Source organism: Microtus pennsylvanicus, chromosome 9, assembly GCF_037038515.1.
Source record: "Microtus pennsylvanicus isolate mMicPen1 chromosome 9, mMicPen1.hap1, whole genome shotgun sequence".
NCBI lineage: Eukaryota > Metazoa > Chordata > Mammalia > Rodentia > Cricetidae > Microtus > Microtus pennsylvanicus.
In genome coordinates, this window is record NC_134587.1 from 61,405,671 (window position 1) to 61,429,375 (window position 23,705).

The following is a 23,705-nucleotide window of genomic DNA, read 5'->3' on the forward strand; positions in this document are numbered from 1 at the left end:
TGCTTCCCTCTGATTCCGCATGAGCTAGGTCTCCACTGTCTTCATCTCTCTAAGCAGTACTGCCTGCCAGGCACCTACTAGAATGACCCACTTTGATCATAGCATTTCTCTGTTTACTTGTTCAAAGTTCCAGAGTCTTCCCCATTCTTCCAAAAGAGCAACAGGTGGGCCTTGTTTTCTAATCCAATCTGTTAGTCTGTTTTTTTCTTCACTTTAGCATGGAGACAATTAATATTAGGTTATTATTGAAAGGTGTGAGTCAGGTGGTGGTGGCACATGCCCTTAATCCCAGCCCTTGGGAGGCAGAGGCAGGTGAATTTGAGTTCAGGGCCAACCTGGACTACAGAGCGAGTTCTGGGACAGGGAGGACTACACATAGAAATCCTGTTTCTCTCTCTGTGTGTATTAATTCCTGTTGTTTTGATCACTTTCCCTAACTCCATAAAAATCCCAACCTGTATATAATACAGAGCTTCTGTATTGGAATCTCCCGCAGCCTGTGCCATTGACTTCACATCTTTTACACCTTCCACTTCCCAGGGAAAACTGCACACAGGCAGCAGCAACAAGCCAGCAAAAACTACACATCTTCACCTTCCTTTCCATAGCTCAATCCTGTCTTCAATTCCTCCAATTTTTTTTTAAGTATTTCACTTGGAAATTTGATTTTGTTCAAATCTATATTATACTGAAAGGCTATTTATTATCGTTTTGGTCATTAGTTAAACTATTTGGCAAAATATAGTACAGCCAATCTGGTTTGTACCATTACACGTCTATGCTAATGGCAGTGCATTGCTTCTGAAATAGGGGTGAACATGAAGTGGTAGATGGCCAATCTCTTATAATTGGATTTCACACAAGGCTCTTTGCCGCCTCTTGTTTTTGAAGCATGTGGTCTATAAATGAAAACTTCACTGCACTCTAAATTGTTTTTCTATAATCCTTATTTATGGCACATGACATCCTGTAATTTTTCCTAACCTTTGTTTGCTAAGTTTTGTTGGTATTTTCAATAGGCTAATCAACTGCAAAAGGGGCATAATTGAGTTTTCTTGTCCAATTTGTTTATCAATGGCGTTTAAAACTGTGGACAGAAGAGGAAGAAAAGTGGTTCCCAGCAACCCATGAATCAATGTCCTCATGTCACTGCGTGGGTTTTCGTACTGTGCCAACAGGTGCCCAACTCAGTTCCCAGTAGTTCCCATCTTTGGGGATGTCATTGTGTTAGGGACACATGTTTAAATGTCACCAATGAGGTGATCTTTGTCCTTCTTAACAGCTAGGGGTATTGTATTTGTGAGCGTTGTCTATGGCTGTCTGACCTGTCAAAGCAGGTATGCATGAAGCAAGTAGAAGACCCTGTGCCATCCTCCAGACATCCATCCTGCTTCCTTGGGAACATCCTTATTACTGTTGGGTCATCCACAGCTGTGCCATTATCTCCATACTACCTGGGACTTTGGAGGAAGCTGGCTGCACTGCTGGCTATGGGGTTTGTACTAGGTGCAAATCTTTGACATGGGACAGACAAGGTCTCTTTGTATCCCCAAGGCAATTTCTGATGAAATTGGAAGATACTTTGGAAGACAAAAAAAAAAAAGTAAAAAGAAAAAAAAAGAAAGAAATCATTGAGAATCCTGGTCAGTCCTCCTGGCACCTAGAGGGTGTGATTAACACCCAGCAGAGGACAGTCTGTGGGAAGAGATGGGAGCAACCCCGCAGCATCACCGAGTGACTGGATCTGACCACCCTGGGCTTTGACTTGGACGGTTATGGAGCCAGTTAATCAACTTAACACTCATGAAGAGATTGAGTTACCATCACTTGTGGTTCCTGAGGATCTGGAAGGACCTCAGGGAGTGGTTTCTTCAGATGTCTGCAGTTGCCTTTGTCAGGCAGAGTTCCCCAAAGGGCTGTGCTGAGTGAAATGCACGTCTGTCTCCCTGTGTCTGTTGAGAGAACAGAGATGAGAGGGAGGCTCATCATGGAGGTGGCTCTGGGGTCACAGATGCCAGAGTCTCACATCTGGATGGAGGCTCTCAGGAGACCAGTGAGCTGCTGATGCGGCAGTTGGGTGCACTTGCTGACTCCCCCATGAGGACATGAGAGGCCTGAAGTTATTAGCAGTTGCCCCAGGAAGCCTCTGCCTTCTAGTGTCCCCAGAGGACACCCTCTGCCCCAGTCTCCAGGGATTTGGCATTGATTATTCTCATGGGAAACAGGGTTTTTAGTAGAGGAAGATATAGATGTGACAGTGCAAGGCAGAGAAGTCTCTTTGTCACTAGAGACATGGAGACGTCAGAGAATGAATTGGAGAATGATTCTCTTGCTCATAATTAGATGCTCAGCATATTCTCGGTGCGATCTATATCTACAGAATGGCATGCCACAAACTAATCAGACAGCCAGCAAGTGGAATTAAGTTGGCTAGAGAGTCTTGCATCGATTGTATGGCAAAGTTGGATTAACAGATTAGCAATCACCTGTCAGGAAGAACTGGATTGCAAAGTCAGACCGACGTTGTGAGTGCCGGCTTTGGAGTAGAGGACTACTGAATTCAGGACAAATTAGTGACCATGCTAATTAGTGACTACTACCTTTAGTGAAATTGCTATTTAAACCATATTGATTCAGTTTAATGATGATTTTAAATATGTGTGTATATGCTTGCAAAGCCATTAGAGATATTCTTACTCCCAAAAGATGGGAGCATCACACAAAACGAGAAGTTCTAAGGTGATGCCTGGGAAAACCATGCTGATTTGAGTCACTAAAGATGTAACTTTCTGTCATACCCAGCTTCCAAGAATCCTCAGACTGGATTAGACCAATAGATCAAAATTGCTAGAGATTTTTTTTTGGTCATATTTTTTTCTTTTTTTTTAATTGAGAAAAAAAAACAATTTCTGCCTCCCCCCAGCCTCCCCCCCACTCCTCTCCCCGTCCCCCCACTCCTCTCCCTCTCCCCCGACTCCTCTCCCCCTCCCTCTCAAGTCTGAAGAGCAGTCAGGGTTCCCTGCCCTGTGGAAAGTCCAAAGTCCTTCCCCCTCCATCCTGGACTAGGAAGATGAACATCCAAACTGGCTAGGCTCCCACGAAGCCAGAACATGAAGTAGGATCAAAACCCAGTGCCATTGCCCTTAGCTTCTCAGCAGCCCTCGGGGCCTTAAAATAATCTGTAGGGATTATTTTGCAAGAAATTTGAAAGTCAAGTGAAATGGTTGGTTTTCTCATTCGATGAACACCAGCTATAGTCAGGTAACTGCCATAGGCCAGAGACACAAGTTTTCGTAGGCCTGCTTATAAAACCACCATCTTTTTTTTTTTTTTTTTTGCTTTTTCGAGACAGGGTTTCTCTGTGGCTTTCGAGCCTGTCCTGGAACTAGCTCTGTAGACCAGGCTGATCTCGAACTCATAGAGATCCACCTGCCTCTGCCTCCCGAGTGCTGGGATTAAAGGCGTGCGCCACCATCGCCTGGCTAAAACCACCATCTTGTGATTCATACATTCTACCTGAGATTTTATGAACTGATAATTGTATGTTATTTAAACTTTCCTCAAGTGACAAACATTATTGTCTTTTAGTTACTTCAAAACTGGGTAAATTTAGCAGAAAAAGGTCATCTCACTTAAGATTGTAGGTAATATTTAAAAAATACAAGCTAATCCCATCTATCTAGATGTGGAATATGAGTAGTAGGCTTTGCTTTATAAATGAAGTATTGCTTCAATAGTAAGATCTTGGTTGTAATGCATGAAGTGAGCATTTTAGGGAAAACTATATTGTTAGATAATGGAAGACCTTGATATAGTATAATAGCCATTTCTGATAATATTCCAAATGAATACAAATGGCATAAATGGATGTAGCATCTGGAAGATTCTAGAAAATGCCCTGACACGGACAGGAGTCTAGTCCAGGAGGGAGCTTTGCTGCGGAGCGCCTGAGAAACCTAGCACTGCTCCTGCAAACCCATGTGATCCATTACATGTGTCACTAGAAAAACATATGAGGTCAGGTGTTTGCAATCGAGTGGAAGATGGAAGTCTACATAAGATCTATTTGGAGGTAGGAATTTTGATAAATACGGAATCACTAGATAAATATCCCCAATGGTATTACACATGCTAAGGTAGAGGGGATCTGAGTCCCATGTCAGAAACCACAGTAGCCCCATAGCGTGCCTTGGGCTGACAGCGGAGCATCGTGCATGAACTGTGGCCAATGCCTGGTACAGAGAGGGCTTTAAATGGCAAATTCACTGTGAGCTCGTTACTTCTGAGAGGTGTTTGTCTGTCCGTCCGCATGTGTAAGGCATGTATGCATATGTGTTGGCTAGTTCACAGTGGCGTGTTTTCCTGTTTGGAACAACAGTGAAAGAGGGGTTGAGTGATTGAGAGTAATAAAACTGACCCATGAGAAGAACTTGGCAAGATTGTTCTGCAAAAAGTTTTAAAAAATGTGAATTGTGGATCCAGTGCTAGGAGGAACGTGAATGCTGCATTTAATGAATAAATCTTTGTATGATTTTGTACGAGTGGTACTTTCTAATTAAGAAAATACAGATTATTCAGTAAAATTTCTGGGATAATTGGTTGTCTACCAGAGAGAAATAAATTAATTTCCAACTGACAATTTAAAAAATTTAAGTATGTTGCATATATAATAATTAAAAATAATTATAGAAATTTTAAAAGAAAATTTAGGAGCTTTACATGTAGCTCAGCAGCTAAGAGCGTGTTCTAGAGGAGTTGAGTTCAATTCTCAGCACTGATGTCCACACCAAGGCCTTCTCCAGGGAATCTGGCACCTCTTGCTTACAAGGTGCTGTGCTTACATGCACACACCCACCCACAGACAGACGCACGCAAAGAGCATACATGACCAGAGATGAAGTAAATAATAACAAGAAAATGTATTACAATGTGATTTTTAAATTTTAGCATTTAGAATTAAAATTTAGCATTTGATGGCCCCAAATGCCATCAAAGACATAATACAGAATTGACAGATTTAGACACCCAAATAAGCATTATGCCTTTTCGGTTATTGATAAAAATGTCACTAAGGAAGTCAGTAGACTAACCATAAACTTAAGGAAAACACTTGCATGGGGCTAAGGAGATAGTTCATTGGATGCAATGTTTCCTATACATGCACAATGACTAGAATTTGGATCTTCATCCCTCATGCAAATGCTGGTGGATATGACAACCTGCCGGCAAAACCATTGTAATCCCAACATATAATTCCAGCACCCAGCAGAGATGGGGGAATCTCCAGAGCAAGCTGGCTTGCTGGACTAGCTGAGTTCTGGATTTAAGTGAGAGACCCTGGGTCAGCATATAAGGTAGAGAACAATATATCTGAATGCACACACATCACACACACATACACACACACACACACAAAGGTAAATATTTGTATCCGATTGTAGTAATATGGGGCGGCGGGGCTATGTCCCCAAAACCCCCAACCGCCTGCTCCTGCCCGGCTCGGCTAGCTTATGCCCCAAATAATTACACGGACACTGTATTCTTTTAAACACTGCTCTGGCCCATTTCTAATAATCTATGTAGCGCCCCTAGGTGCGCTTACCGGGAAGATTCTAGCCTAAGTCCATCCTGGGTCGGAGCTGGGGCATGGTGTGCGTCTTCCCTGGAGCAGGCAGCATGGCGTCTCTCCTGCGTCTGCTCCGGAGAGCGGAGCTGTGGAGTCTGACCTCACTTCCTCTTCCTCCCAGCCTTCCCTTCTGTTTACTCCACCCACCTAAGGGTGGGCCTATCAAATGGGCCTAGCAGTTTCTTTATTGCTTAAACAATGAAATCAACAGATTGATATATGACACTCCCACATCACTTCCCCTTTTTCTGTTTAAACAAAAAAAGGAAGGCTTTAACCTTAACATAGCAAAATTACATATAACAAAACAGTTATCAAGTAAAAGTTACATCAGAAACATTTATACATATAACAAAATTGACCTTAAATCTCTATAAATAAAGCAAAATCTATACTAATGCAAATTATTCATACCTATATCATATCCCCCTTTAAATGTAAAAGAACGTTTATAAACCATATTTGGGAACATGGGCGCAGTTTTTTCTCTCCAAACTGCTTCCTGCTGAATGGGGGCGTCGTTAATCAGATTATTTAGGGTGTAACCTGTGTGCCAGGTTTATCTCAGTTGGCAGTTGAGCAAAGCAATTTTCTGAAGATGTTCACAGCAAACCTTCAGGAGGACGTGGTCCATCATACCAAATCGGAATAGAAGAAATCCATAGAGTCTCATCCTCTGTGAAAACAAAAGAAGACTCTCTCCAAAGCATCATATCCTTAAACCCAAATTCTGAAATCATAATACCCTTATCATATCCGTTCTGGTTCCATTTGGCAGTCCATATAATGAAATGTCTGTCTGTACTTAGCTCCTTCACAGTCAAAAATTTTAAAGAAAACACAATAATACAAAGAATCCAGACTCTCTGTGAATTTTTCATCTTTACGCGGCTTATTTTTACTCTATCACTTTACTTTATTCTGTCTCTTTAAAGACTTTACCTTTTTTTTTTCTTTTTAAACCATTAACTTTATTCTCTATATTCTTTTTCTTCTCTCTCCCAAGCCTACGTACATTCATCCAACAGTGTGATTCGTTTAGCGGTCTGAATCTGTCCTATTGTGAATCTACAATTTTTTACTATCCAGGAGCACTTTTGATTTGCGCCTTTAAATCATTAGGCGCTTAAGAATCTAAGCTGTGACATTTCTAGGTTAACTTTTTGCTTTTTGAGCGCACATCTTTGACCAGGCTGTCTTTGAACTCTCAGAGATCCGCCCGTCTCTGCCTCCCAGGCATTGGGATTAAAGGCATGTGCCACTACACCTTGAACTCACAGAGATCTGTTCGTCTCCGCCTTCTAGGCACTGGGATTAAAGGCGTGTGCTACCACACCTTGAAGTCACAGAGGTCTATCTCCCTCTGCCTCCCAAGTGTTGGGATTAAAGGTGTGTACTAGGACACAAAACAACTCTCTTCCTTTTTTGTTTTTTGCTTTAAGAACTTCAACTTTCAGCTTGCATATATTTTTAACACACTTTAAACCATTCAGAAATTTTCATTGTCTTTGAATCTCTCTTTACTGTATATCTCTGTTTTTTGACCACAAGAGCCTTTAATTTACCAAGCAATATCAGTAGGACTAAAGGCGTGGCTTTGCCAGCTAGATCCAGTCCATTTCTTAGCTTTCCAGCCTCAAGGCTGAGGTACTGGCTGTAGCCATGTTTATAGCATTTCAAGGTCCCTGCCAGCCAACAAGCTACAACAGACAACACTCAAGTCCTCTCTCTGTAGCCGGCCCTCCTGCCTCAAACAGTCAGAGTTTGGCCTGGCAGGATGGCCCAGAAAGCTGGCATTTTAAACGGCGCAGCTTTTTTTCCTGCTACAGCTGAAAACCCGAAAAGCATACGGTCAGCTTTTCATCAACACCGTTTAAGTGTTTTGTGGCAGGACCTCTTAATGAGCCGCAGGGTTTTGCAGCTAAAGCTGAGTCAGGAAGCCTCTTGAGGCTACCAGGTAGGAGCGGCACTCAGCACTTTAATTCTGAGACTGAGCGTGCAGCACAGAAATTCTTTTCATCCAAGTTACATCCAGATCTGACACGCAGAGCACTACGCAGTCTGAAAACACATCTCTGTATGGCAGCAGAAATCCGCCATGCTCTTCCGCCTGCCTAAGCCTGATTCTGCCTTCTGCCCAGGAGCAGGCGCGGAGCTCTGAGTCATCGTCAAGGTCTCAGAGCACTCTCCTTCAGATCCCAAGCGGGAACACAAACATAAAGCCAGAGTTTGCACTGGCGGCACAGCCCCAGGAAGCCACTCTTTGAAATGACACAGCGTTTTTTCTGCTGCTGTTGCCGAATCAGGAAATCTCTCTACAGCACGCCACCAACAAACAGCAAAAATCTGTGTTAAACTCTCTCTCCATTATTTTTAAGCCTTCTCAGGTTTTTTAAGTGGGTTTAGTTAGCCCCATGTCTGGGCGTCATCTGTAGTAATATGGGGCGGCGGGGCTACGTCCCCAAAACCCCCAACCGCCTGCTCCTGCCCGGCTCGGCTAGCTTATGCCCCAAATAATTACACGGACACTGTATTCTTTTAAACACTGCTCTGGCCCATTTCTAATAATCTATGTAGCGCCCCTAGGTGCGCTTACCGGGAAGATTCTAGCCTAAGTCCATCCTGGGTCGGAGCTGGGGCATGGTGTGCGTCTTCCCTGGAGCAGGCAGCATGGCGTCTCTCCTGCGTCTGCTCCGGAGAGCGGAGCTGTGGAGTCTGACCTCACTTCCTCTTCCTCCCAGCCTTCCCTTCTGTTTACTCCACCCACCTAAGGGTGGGCCTATCAAATGGGCCTAGCAGTTTCTTTATTGCTTAAACAATGAAATCAACAGATTGATATATGACACTCCCACATCATCCGATAGTGTTGTTGAGTGGTCTGATATATATATAAAGATATCCTACACAGTAATTAAAACTGTACACCCTGAAAGAAAACCAAAGGAACACAGTTTGCACAAAAAGACTCTTGTTTAATAATCAAGTGACTCCCAGACTCCATGAAAACAACAGGAAACTTTCTGTTTTCACTAGAGGTAAACAGCAGAGATTTATAGTATGTGACTGTGAACTGAGACTAATGTTGGTGGAGTACTATGTGAGTAATGTACGTGTCCTTTTACTTCACAGTAGTGTTTCTAGAGAGTTGTTCTGGGTAAACGAGGCTGGAAAGCATATAAAAGTTTTGCATAGTTCTTAGCAATTGGGATAACTGGACACAGCACAATAACCAAGCATAAGGGACTTATAGGGTCAGTTTTGATGCATGCTCTCTTTCTTTCTTTCTTTCTTTCTTTCTTTCTTTCTTTCTTTCTTTCTTTCTTTCTTTCTTTCTTTCTTTCTTTCTGTGTGTGCATGTGTGTGCACATAGGTGTGTGTATGTTTATATCAGTGTAAGCATGCATGGTGCGTGTGTGAAGGTCAGACACAGCCTCATGTTTTGGTCCTCGTCTTCTGCCTAACTGACCCATGACCCTCCAGGCATTTGTCTGTCCCTGTTTCTCATCTCTCTCTAGGAGTTTTAGAATTACAGACACAGGATACCATGCCCAGCTATGTGATTTCTGGGAAATCCTAGCTCTACTACTCACACTGATGCAGTAAGTGCTTTTCTCACTGAGGCATCTCCCTAGTCCCATCGTGATCCTTTAGTACCAGAAATAAACCATCGAGTAGTTCTGTATTCACAGATGTGGAGCAAGGAGGATGGGGCAAGTAAATGTCCATCCTAAAAGTTCTGATGGCTGATGTCTAGGCTTGGATTTGCGTGGATAGACAGCTGAGAGAGGTGGGGAGAAATGAATTAAACTGACTCTGAGTTTGCATATTGTTATGTAATGAATATGCCCCTAATGTACTTCTTTAAAAATCCATATCCTTGGCTTATTAGCATTGTGCATTTGCAAGTATTCACTTGGCACTTAGTAACCCATTATCAAATTGGTGTTGGCCTATGATTTAGGCAACACAATTGTTTTCAGAAGACATTGTACACTACACAGCATTCATAAACTGCAGGAAAATAATGTGTCATAATTGTGACTTTTAGGACTCACTAAAGTAGAAGAGTGTTTTATGAGCCTACCCATTCAATATGAAACAGAGAACTTCATATGGAGCCAGAGTTTCTCTGTCATTTGGTTCGTATTTGGTACAAGGGTGATTTCATGTGTTCGTATGCAAGGGATGTAAAAAGTAAGGAATACTGGAATCTCTCAAACACAGGGATCAGCACTTGCTTCACAATTAGAGCAACCTTCAGCATTGTCTGGGGCTATAGTCCTTTTATATGTCTAATACGTGGTGTCACTTCCGTCTCTCAGTGTGACTGGCTTGGGGGTTGATTCGCCAATGCTGGTTTCATCACCAAGCTATAGAAGGAGTTACAAATCTTGATTTAAAGCGTAGTTTTTCTTTTTCTCTCTGGCTTAATATTTTGGAGTTGTTAAACCCATTTATCATTTCACATCTTGCTTTAAAATTGAGATATTTTTCACAGCTGTTCATGCTGCGTGTACTTAGCACAGCACTCGCGATTGCGGTTCTTAATCTATTTAATTATTACTGAGTTGCTTATTTTTAATGTTTTTCCATGCTGTTTTTCCCATGGGGGGAGATTGTTTACCCTTTTTATCATTTTCCCCATTTCTATTCATTCCTCATCTTAGGATTCCCCACCATCTGAGGCCCGGCCATAGTCCTACGTGATTTCCCAGCAGCTTGCGAACCCCAGCCCGCGCCCTGCCAGCCATAATGGGGACGGCTCAGGTACCGTGCGATCTCACTCTTTTTCTTTCCTTCCTGTGTTTGTTCATTCCCAAGCATTTCCTCACTGCCTGGTATGACAGGGCCTCTGTCCCAGGAGGGGGGTAAAGGATGATGGACCAAGGTCCAGCTACTAAAGGAGCCTAGGATGCTAGCGAGGAGCTGGTGAGCCAAGGTTGTCTGTGTTGACATCATAGCATGTCCCCAAACCTCCAGGTGCTTCGGGCAGTGTTTTCTGGTCAGATAGATGTGCGTTTCTGACATTCTCAGAAACTCAGTGGGTTGTTGTTGTTTTTTTGTTTTTTGTGATAATTAAGTAAGGGCCAAGGGAATGTTGACATTGGTTGGTGAGGCCCCTCCACAGCATCTGCTACTGTGTGTTGCCTGCTGGCCTGTGGGTTGGTCCATTCAGGGGAGCTGAATATGTAGAAATGACAGGGAGCTAAATACGGGTTCCTACCGGTTTTACAAAGGCTGTTCTGTGGGATCTGGTGGTTGTGGCTGTGCTGGTGTGTGTGTGTGTGTGTGTGTGTGCGCGCGCGCGTGTGCGCGCGCATGTGTGTAAAGGCAAGTGGAGTTCTGCATCCATAGAGATGGGTTTTTGTCAGACAGGAAAACAGCTCTCAAACTATAGCAGTCTTTCTCCTACTGCTGACTTTAGTGCCCCATCTTGGGGCAACCCAAGGAACCCCTAGGAACATTACCCGCTTCTCAGACGTCTGGAATGTAGTTGAGGGCAGAGTTGTAGTTTTGTGGCTCCTCAGTGCCAGGGAGGAGATCAGAGAGCCAGCGAGTCTCCACGGGAGAGGCGTTTCCTTTTGCTTGACAAGGGGAAGTGGTGATTAGGCATAATGTAATCTTATTTCTTGCTCCAGAAGAGATTTAGACGGATGAGAAATGTCTCCCCTTTGGATGGATCCTTGTTGCCACTGCTATCCTGACTGATAATCTCTTTCCTTTTCTCTGGTGGCAGACATTCTTAACTCAGGAATCAAATATTTTCCTTACTGATTTCACAGTCTGAGGAGCTGGGGTTGACCTCAGGCTGTAAGTCAGTCTCCATAGCCAGAGCACTTAGCTGGGCTCCTCAGCTGGGATCTTGGGAGGTTTGCAAAGAGGCTTGGAAGCGGTGTGAGGCAGGCTCTGTCTGTCTGTCTGTCTCTGTCTCTGCTTGCGCATCCCTCTCTCCCTCCCATCTTATGCTGCCAAGACCAACCATAGCTTTTCAGTAAGGCTTCCTGACACTAAACACAATTCAGCAGCTGGTTTAGCCAGAAAAGAAACTCATTAAAAAGAAACTGGCATTCCAGGCATCACTCACAACACCAGATAAAGTAGTTCGGCATGGAGCTTAGTCCTGGGCTCATTTCCTGTGGCAAAGGCGTGTGGGAGACAGGACAGTCAATGCCTGCCTCCAGCTGCCGGAAAGGCTGGAAAAACTTTTCTGTTGTTCACGTTCATTTCTCATTAATACCCTGTGAGGGGTTTACAGGCAGCATGGGGGAAGCCCTCAGTGGTATAGAGATGAATAAAATAAATAAAAATGAAGAAGAAGCTTAGGGGGTTGGCTTAGAAGAGCAGGGAAGCCACTAGGCACATGACCTCGAGATCACTGAAGGCTGTGCATCTCCTGACCCCCCTCTTTCTTCCTGACTTTCAAGTGACTTCTTTGTCTTCAAGAGGGCTCCCTAATGGTACTAATTCTAGTCTAAATCCTGGTAAGGGGTTGGGGGGAGGGGGCAGGCTCGTGTTCCTTTTCCTGATTTGCAGCATTGGCCCTGCAGCCCCAGGACTTGGTGCAGATGAAAGCATTGCCCGTGATCCCACTGGGAAACAGGGCACCTGGGCTTCGTTCTCATGGATGAATTCAGGGGTGATACAGCATACAGATGCCGGGAGAACTATGGTTGTTGAGGTCTTTGCTGCTGTGGTATTGCTGGTCTCTCTCTCTCTCTCTCTCTCTCTCTCTCTCTCTCTCTCTCTCTCTCTCTCTCTCTCTCTCTGTGTGTGTGTGTGTGTGTGTGTGTGTGTGTTTTAAAGGGAGGTCGTGAGCTTTGATGGTAAAAGCATTTTGTTGCTGCTTGTGTTTAGTTTTTGAGCCCCTGGGGTCCTGTGGTTCCTGTAGCTAGACCTCAGCTCCATGCTAGCCAGATTTACTGCACTGTCCAGAATCTGCCAGGGCTTTTCCTCCCTAGAAAGTCAGACTCTGAAGCAGCCGAGCGTCGGGGTAGGGCAGTAGAGGCAGGAATCTGAAGATTCTGTCTGTCTCTTGGTTCCTATGTCCCTTCTTCATACTGTAGGAGAAATAGCCCCATTCTGTAGGGTTTTAGGACCAGTTCTTAGCATTCCACAGGAAGCTGAGTGGGGAAAGAGCTGCTTCTCCAAGGACCACTGAATGGCCTGGTATGACCTGCCCCTGCTGCAGCATCTTGGGATGGCCCACTGTAGGATTCCCAGCTAATGTTGGCCTGCTTTGTGGCCTCATTTAGGATCGAGATGTCCTGTTAGAGCTACAAGTGATTATGAAGATGTGCGGTGAGTATCTGGTCTATACATGTGGATCAGGTTTTGGTGTTACGGGACTTTTCTGACAGCAAGCTGTCCCCCTGGCATCTCTGTCCCCTCAAGATTCTACCCTCTAGCTGGGCTGAGAAGACCAGGGGTAGGGAGTCATTGCCTGGCCTCTGATACACTATAAGGAGTTGCCCAGAATTTTCCCTGGTTCTGTCCTTACTGTCTATGTGGCATCTGTGGTGACATGTGCTTTCTCTCCCTGCCCTTCATCATTCTGTGGATTACTGACTATTCGTCTTCCCAATGAACCAGCTCTTCCTCCACTGATTCTCATTGTTGATTTTATATTCTCTGCTCAGCTGATGTTGGCGCTGGTCTTTATTTATTCCTTTCTTCTACTTTCCTTTGGTATTAATTCATTCTTCATTTAAAAAAATTCCAAAGGTTAAAAATTCAGTAATTGATTTGGATCTTGGTGTCTTTTCCAAAGAGGCCCCAAGTTCTGAAGACTTATCTTTGGTTTTCTACTTTGTTGGGTGTTAGATATTTTTGTATTTCCATAAATACTTTAGAGAGGTGGCAAAGCTGCTTGGAAACAGTCTCATCTCTTTGCATTTTGTGGGGTAGGATCTGCTGAAGCCCTTCTCGTTCCCCGTGATGCTGCTGGTCCTCACCCCCTCAGCCTTCATCCAGGCTCTGGGATGTGGGCTTCACTTAGCTACTGCTGTTCCATCTGTTTTATGGTCTTAGGGTGACCCTCCTGCTTACTGGATGGTATATTCTTGTTTTCCAGCCATGTTTGGGACCTGTCCTTACTCATTAAACCCTCACTCATTTGCATGGATGTAAGGAAGGAGAGAAGCCAAGATGGGTGCCCCGTTGCCCTGTGTCCAGCCTACCTTTCTTATTAAATGTTTTCTTAGAAAGACCCAGTCTTTCTGTTCTTTCATTAGAGGGTTATGTTTTAGAACTGTGACAGGATAATTCCAGGTCTTCCGGAAGGAAGCAGTTCGTTACTTGGTTGTTTCCTTTGTTGATCTCATATCCAATTTGGCAGCACTGGTAAAGCAGGGGAAACTAGTAAGGCCTTGCCCGTGCATTTCCTAATGGAAACCTTGCAGGCTCAGCTGTAGTGAGTACACTGGCAGGTGTTTCTGGTAGCTCAGTGGGGGTGTGGAGGATACAGACATGACCAGGACTTGATCAGCATGTGGAAATGCAGATTCTGAGGTAGGTCCCTCAGCATTTCCTGTTTGATGATGGCAGAGTTTACACCGCCATGTTCTCGCACATCTTCATGTTGATGAGCCATGACTTCAGCTCCCACTCTTTGCTGCCCTCGGATTTATATTGTCTTACCACAGGGATCTCTGGGCGCTGGGACAGTAGCACCATGGCTTTGGCAATCTAACAGCTCCAGCTCTTTCACTTGCAGCAAGTCAGGAAGTCCGTGTCTCTCTGAAAAAGACAATGGACACGCCAGTTGCAGAAGTGTCTTCCGTCAGGCCGACCCACACTTTCCTTGCGGAATTGTAGAAGTCACCGTGAATCTACACACTAATTGTTTTTTTATGAGCACGGTCTGGAGAGATGGCTCAGTGGTTAAGAGGATGCAACTCTTCCAGAGGACCTGGGCTCAGCTCCTGCTTCCTGTGTCAGGTTGCTTGGCATTGTGTGTAACTTCAGTTCTAGGGAATCTCACACCCTCTTCTGGCCTCAGAGGGGACCCACATGCACGTGGCAGACACTCACATAGACACACATGGACACATAAAAAGAAATGACATAAACCTTTAAACAAAACAAACAAAATCTAAACAAAAAACCTAATGTCTCACCAGAGAAAAGTGACCCAACAAGAAAAGCTCAGATGTGGTATTTTTGACATTTTGGTTACTTTCCATCTATGTATTTCCTCGTTTAAATTAGTAAAACTGTGTGCATTGTTATAACAACATGTTTGATAAATTAATAACATATTATAATAACTTTTAAAAGTATTTTGGGGGGAGTTGAATATAGTTCACGTACATGTTCAAGTGGGTGGTATGTACACATGTGTGTACCTGAGGGGTTAAAGATTGACACTGGATATTTTCCTAAATTGCCCTTCATCTTATTATTTTGTATAGAGTCTCTCATTGAGCCTGGAGTTCTCCAGTTGTCTACACTGGCTGGCCAGGGAGCTCCAGTGATATGTACATCTCCATCGCCATTCTGCAACACCCCGGTTATAGATGTGCACCGTCAACACCTGACTTTTACAGGGGTGCTGGAGATCCAGAACCAGGTCTTCCGGCTTGCACAGCACATAGGTTATTGATTGAGCCATCTCCCTAGTCACCTTTGATCATTTGTTTGCTTTTTTGAGACAGACTGTAATGTGTCTTCAAAATTTCTATATCACCAAGGATGACCTTAAACTTCTCATCTTCCTGCCTCAACCTCCCTAGAGCTGAGATTACAGGCAAGCACCACCATGCTTGGTTTATGCGATGCTGGAGATGAAAACCAGGATCTTGTGCACGCTAGGCAAGCATTCTAGCAGCTGAGGTATATCCCAGCCCCGAGTAACTCTTCCTGACAACAAAATCAAAATGTCTTAATGTTTCTGTCTGTGCGCTGTTGTGTGGACCTACTACAGGCGTGTGCAAAGTCCCATGGGAATGTCTGAGTCTGGTGTAAAGAAGCCTCATAAATTCCCCTCCTTTGGCTATGGAAGGATTTTAGAAAGTATGACTTTTTTTTTTTGGTTTTTCGAGACAGAGTTTCTCTGTAGCTTTTGGTTCCTGTCCTGGAACTAGCTCTTGTAGACCAGGCTGGCCTAGGAACTCCCAGAGATCCGCCTGCCTCTGCCTCCCGAGAGTTGGGATTAAAGGCGTGCGCCACCACCGCCCGGCGTGTATGACATTTTTTAAAAAAAAGATTTCAAGTGTGAATTTCCATATAGTTTCCAGAAATATGTGCCTTGTTGTCATTGCTCTTCATCCAAGGCTGAGTGTAGCCTTCGACCCAGGTTCTGCTTGTGACCTCTGTCCATCTGTGACCTGTGTAAGGCTCCATCACCCCGTTTCCTGAGCTGCAAGGTGACACTTCCTGTTGTTCCTCTTCTTCAGCATATGAGTTGTACAGTGGGGTCTTCTAGCTTGTTTCAATAGTACTAGGATTTTTTTACTTTTCCGATCATAATTGGATTTCCACTTTATCATTTGCACACATAATAAATAAGTCTTATAAGTCACGTCTAGAAATCTGTTTGCAACATCTGACTTTGGTGCTTTATTTTAAAAGCTTTTCTCTGTAAAACAAACACCAGAAATGCACATTCGGATTTCACACTTTTGTTCATTTTTCTATCTGCAGGCATTTCATGTTTCTATATAGATGGGAAGTAGGGTCTCTGCTGATTCTTCCACCAATTTGGTTGGCCATCTAGCATCACACCATTGATTAGGGACAGTGCTGTGACATTTTCTGCTTTGCTAATTGAGCCTATACCCTCCCTCATCCTGTTTCCTTTCATTGACTCTTGGGTAAACATTTTTTCCCCTCTTTTCCTTGCACCGGTGGAGGTAGTATCAGCCACTACATTCATTCAGACTTTAGATTCATATAGCTGCAGGTACAGCTGGTCAGTTTCTTGGGAAACACCTTGATTTTCTAGTCACAGGCCTAGGGTGACATGCCTTGCCGGAGTATGGTGGCTGGTGCCTCAGTGGTTCCTGTGAGACTTGTGCAGGGATCTGTCACAGGCCAGGGAGGCTTGGACATGACCTCATCCTGAGAGGACCCTCGGGTGAGGGTAAGTGAACTCTCCACTCAGACCTTGCTGGGATGCTCCCATGAGCCTCTGGTGCTGTCAGTCCATTGTGCTGTTGTCTCTGTTTGCAGTTCAGGCCAGTGTGGGGCAAGTGGGATGAAGTCAAGGTGTCTGCAGGGCTGTTTCCTCCTAACAGGCTTTGCTTTGTGCTTTTGCCTCCTCTGGGACATCCTATCTGCAAACCTCAGGGACTGTCTATGTCCCCTCGTGTTCCCTTGAGGGATGCTCTAGGCTGAGTCACCTCTATCCTGGGATCCTTCACCACACCTGCTAAGTCTTTGCCATGTGACTCCACAGGTTTCTAGGCTCCAGGCACTTGGATAATAATAATGGATTATAATGCATCTTTGCTGTCATTATTCTGCTTCCACAGTTTCTCCCTCCCATCTAAATCCACATTTAGCTTTCATCTTTGGAGATTATGTTTTCACTGTGGATTTGAGCAAAATTTCTACATTTCTTGGGTGAACAGTTACTTTTGATCTTTTTTTCCACATTTCAGAAGAAACAGGCAGGGTTAGCTCTTCTGGACTTTCTTTTTTTTAAAATTTATTTATTTATTAAGGATTTCTGCCTCCTCCCCGCAACCGCCTCCCATTTCCCTCCCCCTCCCACGATCAAGTCACCCTCCCTCATCTGCTCGAAGAGCAATCAGGGTTCCCTGCCCTGTGGGAAGCCCAAGGACCGCCCACCTCTATCCAGGTCTCAGTAAGGTGAGCATCCAAACTGCCTAGGCTCCCACAAAGCCAGTGCGTGCAGTAGGATCAAAAACCCACTGCGATTGTTCTTGAGTTCCCATTCTTCCTCATTGTCCGCTATGTTCAGCTAGTCCAAATTTATCCCATGCTTTTTCAGACCCAGGCCAGCTGGCCTTGGTGAGTTCCCGATAGAACATCCCCATTGTCTCAGTGTGTGGGTGCACCCCTCATGGTCCTGAGTTCCTTGCTCGTGCTTCGTCTCCTTCTGCTCCTGATTTGGACCTTGAGATTTCTGTCCCGTGCTCCAATGTGGGTCTCTGTCTCTGTCCCCTTTCATTGCCTGATGAAGGATAATATTCAGGAGGATGCTTATGTGTTTGTCTTTGGATTCACTTTCTTATTTAGCTTCTCTAGGAACATGAATTATAAGCTCAATGTCCTTTATTTATGGCTAGAAACCAAATATGAGTGAGTATATCCCATGTTCCTCTTTTTGGGTCTGGCTTACCTCACTCAGGATAGTGTTTTCTATTTCCATCCATTTGTATGCAAAATTCAAGAAGTCCTTGTTTTTTACTGCTGAGTAATACTCTAATATGTATATATTCCATACTTTCTTCATCCATTCTTCCATTGAAGGGCATCTAGGTTGTTTCCAGGTTCTGGCTATTACAAACAATGCTGCTATGAACATAGTTGAGCATATACTTTTGTTGTATGATAGGGCCTCTCTTGGGTATATTCCCAAGAGTGGTATTGCTGGGTCCAGGGGTAGGTTGATCCCAAATTTCCTGAGAAACCGCCACACTGCTTTCCAGAGTGGTTGCACAAGTTTGCATTCCCACCAGCAATGGGTGAGTGTACCCCTTTCTCCACAACCTCTCCAGCAAAGGCTGTCATTGGTGTTTTTTATTTTAGCCATTCTGACAGGTGTAAGATGGTATCTTAAAGTTGTCTTGATTTGCATTTCCCTGATCGCTAAGGAAGTTGAGCATGACCTTAAGTGTCTTTTGGCCATTTGAACTTCTTTTGTTGAGAATTCTCTGTTCAGCTCAGTGCCCCATTTTATAATTGGGTTGATTAGCTTTTTATGGTCTAGTTTCTTGATTTCTTTATATATTTTGGAGATCAGACCTCTGTCAGTTGCGGGGTTGGTGAAAATCTTCTCCCAGTAAGTGGGTTGCCTTTTTGTCTTAGTGACAGTGTCCTTTGCTTTACAGAAGCTTCTCAGCCTCAGGAGGTCCCATTTATTCAATGATGCCCTTAGTGTCTGTGCTGCTGGGGTTATACGTAGGAAGTGGTCTCCTGTGCCCATGTGCTGTAGAGAACTTCCCACTTTCTCTTCTATCAGGTTCAGTGTGTTCGGATTGATATTGAGGTCTTTAATCCATTTGGACTTGAGTTTTGTGCATGGTGATAGATATGGATCTATTTTCATTCTTCTACAGATTGACATCCAGTTTTGCCAGCACCATTTGTTGAAGATGCTCTCTTTTTTCCATTGTATACTTTTAGCTCCTTTATCGAAAATCAGGTGTTCATAGGTTTGTGGGTTAAAGTCAGGGTCTTCTATTCGATTCCATTGGTCGACTTCTCTGTTTTTATGCCAATACCAAGCTGTTTTCAATACTGTAGCTCTGTAATAGAGTTTGAAGTCAGGGATGGTAATGCCTCCAGACAATTCTTTATTGTATAAGATTGTTTTGGCTATCCTGGGTTTTTTGTTTTTCCATATAAAGTTGATTATTGTCTTCTCCAGATCTGTGAAGAATTTTGATGGGATTTTGATGGGGATTGCATTGAATCTATAGATTGCTTTTGGTAGAATTGCCATTTTTACTATGTTGATCCTCCCAATCCAAGAGCAAGGGAGGTCCTTCCATTTTCTGGTGTCTTCTTCAATTTCTTTCTTCAAAGACTTAGAGTTCTTGTCAAATACATCTTTCACTTCCTTGGTCAGGGTTACCCCAAGATATTTTATGCTATTTGTGGCTATTGTGAAAGGTGATGCTTCTCTGATTTCCCTCTCTGCTTCCTTATCCTTAGTGTATAGGAAGGCCACTGATTTTTTGGAGTTGATCTTGTATCCTGCCACATTACTAAAGGTGTTTATCAGCTGTAGGAGTTCTTTGGTAGAATTTTTGGGGTCACTTATGTATACTATCATATCATCTGCAAATAATGAAAGCTTAACTTCTTCCTTTCCAATACGAATCCCCTTGATCTCCTTATGTTGTCTTATTGCTATTGCTAGAACTTCAAGCACTATATTGAAGAGGTATGGAGAGAGTGGACATCCTTGTCGTGTTCCTGATTTTAGTGGGATGGCTTTGAGTTTTTCTTCTTTTAATTTAATGTTAGCTGTTGGCTTGATGTAAATAGCTTTTATTATATTTAGGTAAGATCCTTGTATCCCTAATCTCTCCAAGACCTTTATCATAAAGGGGTGTTGAATTTTGTCGAATGCTTTTTCAGCATCTAATGAAATGATCATATCATTTTTTTCTTTCAGTTTATTTATATGGTGGATTACATTGATAGATTTTCGTATGTTGAACCAGCCCTGCATCTCTGGGATGAAGCCTACTTGATCATAATGGATAATTTTTTTAATGTGTTCTTGGATTCGGTTTGCCAGTATTTTGTTGATTTTTGCGTCGATGTTCATGAGTGAGATTGGCCTGTAATTCTCTTTCCTGGTTGAATCTTTGTGTGGTTTTGGTATCAGAGTAACTGTAGCTTCATAATGACCCTTGTGTTTCTATATTGTGGAATACATTAAGGAGTATAGGTATTAGCTCTTCTTGGAAGTTCTGGTAGAATTCCGCATTGAAACCATCTGGTCCTGGGCTTTTTTTGGTAGGGAGGTTTTGTTTTTGTTTTTTGGGTTTTTTTTTTTGTGGTTTTTCGAGACAGGGTTTCTCTGTGGTTTTGGAGCCTGTCCTGGAACTAGCTCTTGTAGACCAGGCTGGTCTCGAACTCACAGAGATCCACCTGCCTCTGCCTCCCGAATGCTGGGATTAAAGGCGTGCGCCACCACCGCCCGGCTGATAGGGAGGTTTTTGATAACAGCTTCTAATTCTTCGCGACCAACAGGTCTGTTTAGATTGTTCACCTGGTCCTGGTTTAACTTTGGTATATGGTATTTATCTAAAAAAGTGCCCATTTCTTTTACATTTTCCAGTTTTTTGTTATACAGGCTTTTGTAGTAAGATCTAATGATTCTCTGAATTTCCTCTGTGTCTGTGGTTATGTCCCCCTTTTCATTTCTGATCTTATTTATTTGCATGTTCTCTCTCTGTCGTTTAATTAGTTTGGATAGGGGTTTGTCTATCTTGTTGATTTTCTCCAAGAACCAGCTTTTTGTTTCATTGATTCTTTGGACTGTTTTCTGTGTTTCTATTTTGTTGATTTCAGCCCTCAGTTTGATTATTTCCAGTCTTCTACTTCTCCTGGGCGCGTCTGCTTTTTTTCCCTAGAGCTTTCAGGTGTGTTGTTAAGTCCCCAATGTATGCATTCTCCGTTTTATTTAAGTGGGCACTTAGTGCTATGAACTTTCCTCTTAGCACTGCTTTCATTGTGCCCCATAGGTTTGAGTATGTTGTCTCTTTATTTTCATTAAATTCAAGGAAGACTTTAATTTCTTTCTTAATTTCTTCCTTGACCCAGGTGTGGTTCGGTAGTTGACTGTTCAGTTTCCATGAGTTTGTCGGCTTTCTGTGGGTAGCATTGTTGTTGCCTTCTAACTTTAATCCGTGGTGATCAGATAGGACACAGGTGGACACTGATATTTTTTTGTATCTGTGGAGGTTTCCTTTGTTTCCAAGTATGTGGTCAATTTTTGGGAAGGTTCCATGAGCTGCAGAGAAGAAGGTATATTCTTTCCTATTTGGGTGGAATGTTCTTTAGATGTCTGTTAAGTCCATTTGCTTCATTACCTCCAATAATTCTATTAATTCTCTATTAGGTTTCTGTGTGATTGACCTGTCCCTTGGAGAGAGAGGTGTGTTGAAGTCTCCTACTACTAGTGTGTGTGGTTTGATGTCTGCCTTGAGTTCTAGTAATATTTCTTTTACATAAGTAGGTGCTTTTATATTGGGGGCGTAGATATTCAGGATTGAGACGTCATCCTGATGAATTGTTCCTGTTATGAGTATAAAGTGACCATCTCGGTCTCTTCTGATTGATTTTAGTTTGAAGTCAGTTTTGTTAGAAATTAGTATGGCCACACCTGCTTTTTTCTTAGGACCATTTGCTTGAAACACCTTTTCCCAACCCTTTACTCTGAGTAGGTGCCTGTCTTTGTGGTTGAGATGTGTTTCTTACAAACAGCAGAATGTTGGATCCTGTTTTCGTATCCAATCTTTTAGTCTGTGCCTTTTTATAGGTGAATTGAGCCTATTAATATTAAGTGATATTAATGACCAGTGGTTGTTTACTCTGGTTATTCTTATTGCTTTTGGTAGTAGAGATTGTGTGTCTCCCTTCTTTGAGATGTGCTGGCGAAGGGTCACTAGATGCCTGAGTTATTGTAGGCAGTGTTGGCAGTGTTGGATTCCTTGGGTTGCGATTTTCCTTCTATTACTTTCTGTAGGGCTGGATTTGTGGCTATGTATTGTTTAAATTTGTTCTTATCCTGGAATGTCTTGTTTTCTCCATTGATAATGAATGGAGTATAGTAGTTTGGGTTTGCATCCATGGTTTCTTAGCTTCTGCAGTACATCTATACAGGACCTTCTGGCTTTCATAGTTTCCATAGAGAAGTCAGGTGTAAGTCTGATCGTTTTACCTTTATAAGTTACTTGCCCTTTTTCCTTTGCAGCTCTTAATATTCTTTCTTTAACCTGTATATTTTGTGTTTTGATTATTATATGGCGAGGAGATGTTTTTCTTTGATCCAGTCTGTTTGGTGTTCTGTATGCTTCTTGAATATTTAAATGAATATCTTTCTTTATGTTGGGAAAGTTTTCTTCCATAATTTTGTTGAAAATATTTTCTGGGCCTTTGAGCTGTGACTCTTCTCCTTCTTCTATTCCTATTATTCTTAGGTTTGGTCTTTTTATTGTGTCCCATATTTCCTGAATGTTTTGTGTTGAGAATTTGTTGGCTTTTCTGTTTTTTTTGATCTGTTCGTTTATTTTCTCTATGGTGTCCTCAGCATCTGAGATTCTTTCTTCTATCTCTTGTATTTTATTGATTATGCTTGTTTCTGTAGACTCTGCTCGTTGACCTAGATTTTCCATATCCAGCTGGTCCTCAGTTTGTATTTTCTTCCTTGCCTTCATTTCAGTTTTCAATTCTTGAACTGTTTCCATTACCTGTTTGATCGTTTTTTCTTGGTTTCCCAAGGTATCATGTACGTATTTACTCATTTCTTCAAACTTTTTGTTATACTTCTCATCCATTTCTATAAGAGCATTTTTTACATGTTGTTTAAGGGACTCTATTGACTTCATAAAGTCAATTTTTTCCACTTCTTCTGTGTTAGGTTGTTCAAATACTTCTGTTGTAAGATCATTGGGTTCTGGTGTTTTCATGTTGTTTTTCAGATTATTGGGTGAATTCTTGCCTTGGCGCCTGCCCATCTCCTCCTATTGATCCTATCTAATGGGTCTTTTAAAAACCGGATCAGGTTTCCCTGCTGGCCCAGGGCTCCGCTTACGAAATGCCCTCGCTCTGTTTCCTGGTTCCTGCTGCAGGCCAAGAACCCTCTCACCCCTCTGAAGGGTCTTCAGGACAGGACCAGGCTCCCCGTTTGCCAGTGACCTGGCTAAGCTGAGGCCTACCTCTTTGATTTAATTGTAGTAGGGCGATCTGCTCTCCTTATTGCACGCCTGTCCTCGCTGCTTGCTTCTGCCTCCGCGTTGGTCCCCACCGCTTGCGTCTGCCGCTGAGCTGGTCCCCCAAAGCCTCTTCCTGAATGCGGTGTCTCTCTGCCGAGTCTGGAGCCGCCTCTGTGCGTCTGGACTCCGCGGCCTCTCCGCCTCAGTGCGTCTGGATGCCACGGCCTCTCCGCCTCCGTGCATCTGGACTCCGTGGCCTCTCCGCCTCGCGTCTCTCTTCTGGACTTCCAAAGCAGTGGGAAGACAAGCATTATTCATGGCGCCCAGTGTCCCTGCCTTGTTCCTGGGTCTGTATGTTTGCTCCTGGTACAATGGGTACACCATCTACAGACATGAGAATGTCTCCTGTTAAAAATTAGTGAGTAGCTAATGAATAGGACCCCCAGGGCAGACCCGGAAGCCCAGTGGGACCACATACTCAGCAGCTTGGGATTGGCAGG

At 43.4% G+C, this 23,705-nt stretch overlaps 1 protein-coding gene across 2 annotated transcripts in view; it reads left to right on the top strand.

The window, feature by feature from the left end:
• Dlgap2 (DLG associated protein 2) overlaps positions 1 to 23,705 on the top strand; it is a 688,019-nt gene that overhangs the window by 80,274 nt on the left and 584,040 nt on the right. Inside the window, exon 2 of one of the 2 annotated variants that reach the window (XM_075986265.1) lies at positions 10,294 to 10,393. The exons of the other annotated variant lie outside the window; for it this stretch is intronic. Coding sequence (XP_075842380.1) covers positions 10,379 to 10,393 — 15 coding nt within the window. The 5' untranslated portion in view covers positions 10,294 to 10,378. The remainder of the gene's footprint in view (positions 1 to 10,293; positions 10,394 to 23,705) is intronic. 2 annotated transcript variants of the gene reach the window in all.